This window comes from Ascaphus truei, chromosome 9 (assembly GCF_040206685.1).
Source record: "Ascaphus truei isolate aAscTru1 chromosome 9, aAscTru1.hap1, whole genome shotgun sequence".
Taxonomy (NCBI): domain Eukaryota; kingdom Metazoa; phylum Chordata; class Amphibia; order Anura; family Ascaphidae; genus Ascaphus; species Ascaphus truei.
The window spans coordinates 20,146,454-20,156,036 of record NC_134491.1 but is presented as its reverse complement, the minus strand read 5'-3'; the positions used below and the strand labels follow the sequence as shown (position 1 = coordinate 20,156,036).

At 51.5% G+C, this 9,583-nt stretch overlaps 1 protein-coding gene across 1 annotated transcript; it reads left to right on the top strand.

Annotated features, from left to right (window-relative positions):
- Nucleotides 1-327: 327 nt before the first annotated feature.
- On the top strand, nt 328-6,127 carry LOC142502508 (glutathione S-transferase Mu 4-like). The gene is made up of 8 exons (XM_075613590.1): nt 328-461; nt 826-901; nt 3,647-3,711; nt 4,459-4,540; nt 4,827-4,927; nt 5,018-5,113; nt 5,382-5,492; nt 5,881-6,127. Exons 1-8 carry the CDS (start codon nt 429-431, stop codon nt 5,971-5,973), a joined length of 657 nt encoding a protein of 218 aa, XP_075469705.1. The 5' UTR covers nt 328-428; the 3' UTR covers nt 5,974-6,127.
- The last annotated feature ends 3,456 nt before the right edge of the window (nt 6,128-9,583 follow it).

The window sequence follows — 9,583 nt, the reverse complement described above, 5'->3', positions numbered from 1 at the left end:
AAATGACCCAATGTTGGCCCCGGTTTGCGACACGTGGTACACACCCCTACGTGTTTTTAACGCTCCTATGTGTCTGTTACAGAATAAAGATGGTGATGGGTGTGAATTGCCTCTGAGTCGCTGTGATCTCCGCGTCACTGAACTCACTGCAAATACAGTTCCCAATCCTGACAGTCTGAGTCACTGGGATAGAATAAAATGGCCACGGGGCTTGCTGCAGAAACCACAGAATCCAAAAGAACTCAATGGCTGCTTCTGAATGTGCTGTCCCTTTAACTGGCCTGAGCCGTCAGGTGGGGCTGGAGCTTTCCCAGAGCTGATTGGTTGAGACAATATATCACGTCACCAGCTCAAGTGCACATATCTAGCTGGTCTATAGTTAAGGAAGTTTACTAGGAGGGCAGAGTCCCAGTCTGATACAGTGCAGGATGGTGATACTGGGGTACTGGGACGTCCGAGGGGTGAGTTACTGTGAGAGAGGGGGGAGAGTAGGGGGTAATACTGAAGGAGAGGGGAGGAGGGGGTAATACTGAAGGAGAGGGGAGGAGGGGGTAATACTGGAGGAGAGGAGAGGGGAGGAGGGGGTAATACTGGAGGAGAGGGGAGAAGGGGGTAATACTGGAGGGGAGGAGGGGGTAATACTGGAGGGGAGGGGAGGAGGGGGTAATACTGGAGGAGAGGGGAGGGGAGGAGGGGGTAATACTGGAGGAGAGGGGAGGGGAGGAGGGGGTAATACTGGAGTATAGGAGGGGGGGGGAGATGAAGTGGTAATACTGAAGTATAAGACGAGTAGGTAATAGTGTCTTCCTTTATATCTCCCTCTAGCTGGCTCACTCCATCCGTCTCCTGCTGGAATACACGGGGACCCCGTATGAGGAGACACGATATGTGCTGGGGGATGGTGAGTGTATCACACGCGTATGTTTGGGGTACCACACGCATGTGACTGTAGGGGGGTAACCAGGCTCTCAAAGGTTTAAGCCCGTTTGATTCCCCCTAATCTGTAATAAGGGTTCAAGAAGAGTCAGCTCTTGAGCCCAGGGTTGTTAAATGCATAAACTGTAATTGTGTGACAAAGATTTGTCTGCGTTTTTGCCTTTCCAGGGATGCCAGTGAGCAGGGATTGCGGGCCTAGGAGTTTCAAGGGGGTTTTGCGGAGAAAGTGTTCTCAGAATGTCTACGTAGTCGGGGTCCAGAGTTGCTGACTACCCCAAAAATGTACCCGAGAATCATACTTGATTGCCGGATACATATAGGCACATTGTCCCAGCAATATCTCCCCTTAAGCGCTTGTGCGACTCACCACTAGGGTTCCCTGCTTCAGTATAGCCCAGATAGGTAAATGGGGCATAGGGATGCAAAGTTAACCCTGGTAACCATGAGGGGTCCCTAGGTTAAGGGGGGTGCCCAGTTAATGCCCCGGTCATCCAGAACCTGCATAAGGGTTCATTGGTTGGTTCCCTGCTTCAGCACAGACCATAAAGGTAAAAGGGGCATAGGGATGTGAGGTGTCCCTGAAACAGTCAAGAGGTCCCTAGGTTAATGGCGATACCCAGTAAATGCCCAGGTCACCCAGTACCGGTGTAGGGGTTCTGAGGTGCTCCAACCATACATATAAGGTTGTGAATTATCCAAATCAAGGGGATTCTTGAATCCAAACTAAGTCTATGCCATAGTGTGTGGGGAAAATGGCTAGTGAAAAATAAAGTGCAGATTTTTTATTCTATTTCCCATACCAGAAAGACTTGGGGTTTTAAAGTGTATATTTTATTAACAAATATGTGTTAAGTACATATATGCTTTGTGCACAGTCAATGAGCTGGGACTTTCAGAACCAATGTTCTGACAGACCACTGGGGCTACCAACTTGGTGCCAGTAAGTCTGACAGGGCACCGGGGATGAAAGCCACAGAGGATGTCTGAGGTGTTAAGACCATTTGGGCAGGAGGGAAGGACTCAAGTACCCACGTCCTGGGATGAATGGAAGTCCTGCGAATTTCCATTTGCCCCACCAGACGAGGAGGAGCCCAAACCAACATGTGGCTTCTGAATAGCAAGCGGCTGAGGTGACAACCTTGCACATGGCCCTGGCAGATTCTGCACCCTTACTTGCCAGCTTCACAAGACCAGCATCGCTCTGATTGGCTGGTTAGGAAACTCCCATGCCCGGATTGGCTGCAGGGATTGGTGAATGAAGCTCAGCAGTATTATAAACCCCTGAGCCAATGAGATTTGTAGACTCTAAGCACCGAGTCCAGCAAGTAAATTCCAGTCCTCTGGAGACAGGGGAGCGGTGGCGTCTAGAACTGCAGGCTGGTTCCAGGACATTTCAGGCTAGGTCCCTGTCAGGGTAAGCTTGGATTCAGAAGCCCCTGCACCTAGGAAAGTCTCGTTTTCACCCCCAGACCCTCAGTAAGTGTGTCTTTTATGTAGTTTGTGTAATATTGTGTCTGCCTTTTCCTGTGAATACATTTACAATTTATTTGATTTACCTGTTTTACTCAATGTATGATCCTGGTAAAAAGGTGTAAATGCTTGGTCTGCCGTGACAATGCATGCTGCCATGTTTTGTGTCTCCCTTAACCCCTCTGATCCCGGCACCGTTGGGATCGCTGCCGCCTGCTGCCGGAACCCTTGGGAGGGGTAAGCAGCCTGTACATGGGGTATTTTCTCTCCCATGGGTCAGTGCTTCCCGCTGGATGAATTCTGTCTTCTCATGATGCAGCCGCTCAAAATGGTCCAGCAGATGTTGCATGTCTTTATACTGTATTACTGCACTTGCTTTCCCCTCCCCCTTTTCCTTGGGATTTCCCCTCCCTTTGTTGTTCCTATGCTAGTTTGAGGAGAAACTAACTAAATTAGATTTGTTCACATTAGAAAGAGGCGTCTAAGGCTGCGCTTATAGTGCCGGCGACAGCGACACAATGTCGCGTCAAAACAAATGCATTGCTGCCGTCGCGTGCACTTATAGTAAGCGTGACGGCTTGACCGCTGGAAGTAATCTCGGTTTGATTTTTCCAGCGACCGTAGCCTGACGTCGCGTCGCCAGCACTATAAGCGCAGCCTTAGAGAGAATATGATAACTATATACAAATGTATTCGGGGACAGTACAGGGTGCTTTCAAAAGAACTATTCATCCCAAGGGCAGTATAAAGGACTCAGGGCCATCCCTTAATGGTGGAAGAAAGGATATTTCACCAGCAACAAAGGAAAGGGTTCTTTACAGTAAGGGCAGTTTAAAATGTGGAATTCATTACCCATGGAGACTGTGATGGCAAATACAATAGATTTGTTCAAAAAAGGTTGGACATCTTTTTAGATGGGAAAGGTATATAGGGATATACCAAGTAAGTAAACATGGGAAGGATGTTGATCCAGGGATTAATCTGATTGCAGAGTCAGGGAGGAATTTATTTTTCCCCTCAGATGATGTCAATGGGGGTTTTGTTTGCCTTCCTCTGGATCAATAAGTATAGCTATAGGATAGAGTATCTGTCATCTAAATTTAGCATAGGCAGAACTTGATGGACGCATGTCTTTTTCCAACGTTGTCTACTATGTAACGGTGCCACGCCCTGTGTATGCAGGGTGCCACGCCGTGTGTGGGGTGTACCGGTGTGTCACACAGATTCCTCTCTTCCTTAGCCCCAGATTACGACCGGAGCCAGTGGCTGGACGTGAAGGAGAAGCTGGGACTGGACTTCCCCAATGTACAAGTGACCCCGGGAAGGGGGGGGGATATAGGGGGAATTAGACTTCCCTAGTGCACACGTGGGCTGATGCCTCTAAGTTGGTGGGATGACTTAGTTTGCTGACTTTGGGGTAGATCCTCAGCACCGCGTTACATTTTTAGCGTGACGTTATTCCCCTTGTACGTAGCATTATCTGTAACGCGTCTCCCAGAAGGTGCTTTGCGTTACGATGTCCTCGCATACATATGCAAATCCTATGGTAATGAGCAGTTTACCTAACGGAGATCCTCGCGTTCATATTAGCGCGTGGGAATAACGCTACGATATTAAAGAGCCCCAAACGCCGGCGCACAGCCAGACCCTCATTATCATGGAGACTTTTCTGGGAGTACAACACCCCAAGGAGCCGCCAATGCTGCATCCAACGGGACAAATGATTAGGTGAGATCCTGTCTGTAAGGAGGGGGGGTCACAACCTCCCTACAGTCTTGACCAGCAGCGAGGTAAAGAGAACGTGTGTAGGACCCGCAGTAAAGGGTTAACTGTGGTTGCCGGCTTATAATGCTTCAGCCAAAATATTAAGTAGTGACCCTTACTTATGAGAACAGGTGGTATTTAACTTTGCCATATTGGGTGTAGCATTGGGTCTTCTGTATACATTTAGGTCAGGGTGCTCCACTCCAGTCTGAGGATCTACCCCTTCGGGAGGTTAAGGGGGAAACCCATTTCATGGGGGGTGATACTTGTTACCCTCTCTTCCTGCAGTTGCCGTACCTATTGGACGGAGATGTGAAGCTGTCCCAGAGTAACGCCATCCTGCGCTACATTGCACGCAAGCAAGGACTGTGTAAGAATCTGCCCCACAGTCTCCCAGTAATACACCTTGAGGGATGAGTCTCTCTCCCCTTCTACCCCCTCAATTAAGGGGTTGATTCTATGTGCTGATCGGGCTGTTTTTTGCCCCAATTTTCCTATGCATTAGTTTGGGGATTTGGGCTGAAAACCGCATAAATTGCTAAATTGGCTCATCTAGAATCAGCACCCATAGCTTTCCCACCCCTCCCCTGTCCCCACCTCCCCCTTGAGTCTCTCCTCTGCCTAGTACCTCTCCATTGAGTCTCTCTTCTCACCAGGTGGGGAGCTGGAGGGGGAGAAGCTCCGTGTGGATCTGGTGGAGAACCAGGCAATGGAATTTCGGATAGGCCTCGCCACCATCGCCTACAACCCCCTCTTTGTGAGTCTGAAGATTGGGGAGATATTTGGGGGTGGAGATCAAAGTAGGGGGGAGAGACATTAACCTGTTCATTTCCAACATTCTCCCCAGGAGACACTGAAGGGGCCGTACCTGGAGAAGTTACCTGTCGCGCTAACAAGATTCTCTCGCTTCCTTGGAGACAGAGCTTGGTTTGCAGGAGAAAAGGTGCCCCCACCCCTCTCGCACTCAAACACCCATCTCATCCCTCAATCTAGCTCTCCCCCCTCAAACACCCCATCTCTATTCCCGCTCCCCCCGCATGTCCTAACATCTCTCCCCTCTATTAGTTCTTCCACTATCCCCATTCTCCCCTCTCCCTGGGACGTGGCAGTGCCAGGTGATGCCTTGGCACACCCTGTGAGGGCCTCCTTGGGGTGTGTGGGTGGGATCCTGAATGACCCTCCCCCCCTCCCCCCCCCCAATATCTCCCCAGATAACCTTTGCTGACTTCCTGATGTACGATGTTTTGGATCAACACCGGATGCTGGAACCAACGTGTCTGCAAAACTTCAAGAACCTGCAGGATTTCCTGACCCGATTTGAGGTGAGTCACACCAGAGGTGTTTTATTAGTGCCCCCCCTCCCCCCCCCCAGCTGTCATCCGAGACCAGGGTGTATCTGTGCACACTGCAGGAGTTCTGTTACCATCAGGGCTTCTTCCCCCTCCACTCTTGCTGGGCATAAGGGCAGTAAGTAAATGTGGTGTAATGGATAAGGGTATACTATGGCCTGAATGCGGCTGTGCTGATTCTGCACAGCTAGTTATCATTACTTGGGTATTGATACTCCTATAATTATTCAGATGACTTGGCCGTATCACGAGGGTTGAGATTTGGAACCTGAACTTCTCCCACAATTAGGAAGCTCATTAAATAGTCGCCTCCCCCCCCCCCCTACTCGTAAACCTGATAGAACCGTTCTTCCTCCCCCAGGCTTTGCCTCCTGTTGCTGCGTATCTGAAGTCCCCTCGCTTCATGAAGACACCGATCTACGCCCCTATGGCAGCCTGGTCCAACTGCAAATAGGGGGTCCTGTATATCCCCCCTTGTGCACTCTTATGATTTTTTTTTCTTTGTATGACCTGATGTTTTATCGTATCTTCTCCCCTTCTCCCTCCCCCCCCCCCTTACTATTTCTGCTGTAGCAGGATTTGCAATAAACGGATCACTTGTCCAAGTATATCTTTATATAATGCCCACAATGTACTCCGCGCTTTATGAAAGAATACAGTATGTAACCGTACGAGGCCTACCCAATCTCATATGGGCACCTATATGCAGAATCTGCCCCCAGTTACATGTCTGTGTCATGTGGTGCACCTGCTGGCTCACAGGACTCCTGAGTCTCCCGCTTGTTGGTAGTGGGGATTTCACCATGACAGGCGTATGAAGTAGTGCTGAGTTCTACTCACAGTTGGTACAGCGCCTCCATCCCTTCCAGATCCCCACGATAGCAGGGAGGAGTGTCTGGAAGAGAACTCCTGGGTGCATCTTCTCCCTGATTAACTCCGGTCACAGGCAAGAAGGGTATTTCTTTCAAGGGCATCTTTATTGTCATCTTACATGGCTGACTGCCCCTCATAGCGGCCAGTACTTAGCCGCACATCATATAGCTGCACATCTCAAGGAATGTCCCTCCTGACTCTGTAATAGCCAGGGATATTTCTGCCACCTCTCCTCTAACGGAGACTACCAGCTGTGCCAGAGCCCTGGACACAGTGTGGGGTCTGCTTGTCACTCTCTGCACTGACACTTGAACTTCACAGCACACTGCACTTGCTTGCAGCAGACCTTGAACTCAGGATGAACAGACTAACTTTAGGAAGTGATGCGTAATATATGGGTTCCAGAAGGTCCACCCCTGTGTCACTAATAGTGGACACAGAGCATGCTGTCACTTCCTTTGCTACATATTACACCTCACAGGGGTTTGAGGGCAAACCTCCATGATGACTTCTGGCAACCCTGCCCTCTTACCAGGGATTACTGCCCAGAATGAGAGAGGTATGGAAACCCAAAATTACACAAGGTTGCAATCTCCCCCTGGTGGAATCCAACGGCCCCCGCTTGGACCTAAATTTGCGGAACCTTCCTTCAGATGGCAACTGCAAAAAACAAAACAAGAATATCAATACAGGAACACTTCTTCCCACACTGTACAGTATCAACATAGACATCATAACTTCCAGAATTACACTTAAAGACTACTCCTTGGGAGAATCTAAGGCCTCGGTCCCGCTGCGCTCGTTGGCGCGGGTGGCGGGTCGCGAGTTCCCCACCAGCAGGGGAATCCTCGCGAGCCGGTCCCGGTCCCCACTGGCTGCACAGCTGATTACACGCTGTAGCGCGTCAGCCGCTGGAGACACCACAGAATGGTGTTTCCTAGCGTTGACGCGTGACGTGTGTGGCTGTGAGCCAATGGGGAGGGGAGGCTTCGGGAGGAGGAGAGGCTTCGGGGAGTGGGGAGGAGTGTGGAGTGAAAGCAGGTGAGTGCCTGTCTGTGTGTGTGCCTGAGTACGTGCGTGCCTGTCTGTGTGTGTATGTGTGTGCCCGAGTGCGTGAGTGCCTGCCTCTGTCTGTGTGTGTGTGTGTATGAGTGCGTGAGTGCCTGCCTGTGTGTGTGTGTGTGTGTGTGTGTGTGTGTGTGTGTATGAATGAGTGTCTGCGTGTGTGTGTGTGTGTATGAATGAGTGCCTGCGTGTGTGTGTTTAAACTTACTTTCCAGCTCCAGCCCGAGTCCGTGGAGGGAGGGGGGGGAGAGTAGCGGGTCCCTCCGCTCAAGCCACGCCCCCCTCCCTGTCAAACCGCCCACCTCCCGCTCCGGCTCCCGCTCCCTACAGACCGCAGATCGCGGTCTGTGTATCTCAGCGCACCGCCTGTCAGCAGCGCAGGTGCGCTGACTCTGGGAGCGGGGCCTTAGCCTAAATCTCAGTAGTAATGCCTGGGATCAGGCTTCTTCACCTCCCTCCCATTAGCATCAAGCACCGTTATGCTATAGGATCTAGGCTGCCCATTCTCTGGCCTGTACTCCATCTTGTGCATGTAGATGTTGCGCCCAACGCTCCATACCCTCATTAGGTAGCAAATTCTAGCCTATGTCCTATGCTCAGAGTGGCTAGATTTAGACTTAATATAGTCCTCTACGGCCTCCCTTAATCAAGTATCCCTATTGTCCTCTATTTCCTGCATCAGCGGTTCTGGCACATAGGGGTACTCTAATCCATGGGACTGTTTGTAACGCGCCACTATGGCCCTCTCAGCCCTACTTATTCTGATCAACCTTTTACTTCCTGCTTTACCGGGCAGGACCCAAGACAGGGGCTCTTCAGGGGCAATTATGTCATACAGGATAGATGATCCCCTGGGTACGACTATCCCCTGCTGTAACTCATGCCACCGTCTAGCTAACTCATTCTGGCGTTCCTCCTCAGAGTATTCGCCCACATCCCACCAGTGATTAACCACACCTCCCCTCATTAGTACGAATCGGGTGCGGTCTAACCAGTCTACGTATCCCTCAAACATGGGAGCCCACCACTTGGTATTCTGCTCTACAGCCTGCTCTTTCACTGATACTGTAGTCTCACTCTCCTCAGTCTCTCCCCCAGAAGAGATACCTGATGTATTAGTGGACCTAGAGGCCGACCCATACTGCTTAGGCCTTCCCCTCTCAAAATTATTATTAATAGCAGGGTTCATTTTCTGTGAGGTCTAAGCAGGAATCATTTCCCTTCCCGACCCTTCATCAGATTAAAGCATTCCCCCAGTCCATGGCTGACCCAGTCCTCTCTTCCAAGGTGTCCCGGGACTCCTCCCCAGACCACCCTTGGCTAGATTGGGATCCCGAGGAAGACGTGACAGGGGCAGGGGTTTGGGCAGGGGTCGTGGGCAGAGCATAGGGGGAAGTGTTCTTGCGATGCGGAAGTATGATCCGCAACTTGGCGATACCCCGGCCGGTGGCAAAGCTGGGCAGATCAGGCTCACCCATGTTCTGGTTCCCCAGACTCCTCATGGCCTGCCGGTATCTGCCCATATCTTCTTCGGACAGACTGGTGCTGTACAGGGGCAGCACCGGTGACGGTTGCTTCCAGCCGGCTCCGCTGTGTCCACCGGAAGTGACGTCATCGATCTCGCGGGACGAGGCGCCATCTTGGGTGGAGTCCCCCACCAGAACCTTTTCCTCCAGTTCGACATCCGGCGCCAGATACGATGGTTCGCTCCTCAGCTCCGCTTGGGCCTTGGCTGGGCCTTTCTTCTCCGCCGCCTCCATCGGAGCCTGTGGGAGGTAAGAGGGTATCTCACCACTCTGCTGGCTTGCAATGAGGTCCTCTTTTCCTTTCACGCTGGGAGTCGCCACGGCCGTGGGACTCGTCCGCTGCTCCGGCCGCACCAGCGCAGGTTGTTGCGGGATCTCGAGACTTGGCTCCGCAAGACCACCGGTAAGTTGCTTGTCTTTTTCAGCACCGCTGTAGTGGCCCGCCGGTAGGCGCATCACTACCGATGTCGGGCTTCCCTGCTCATCGTCCGACGCGGTTCTCTCCCATTGGAATCAATGGCTGGCGCCGCCATAGGAAATGCATGGGCGAGCGCCGCCCTTAGATTCAATGGGACCTCCGCTCCGCCATTGAAGTCAATG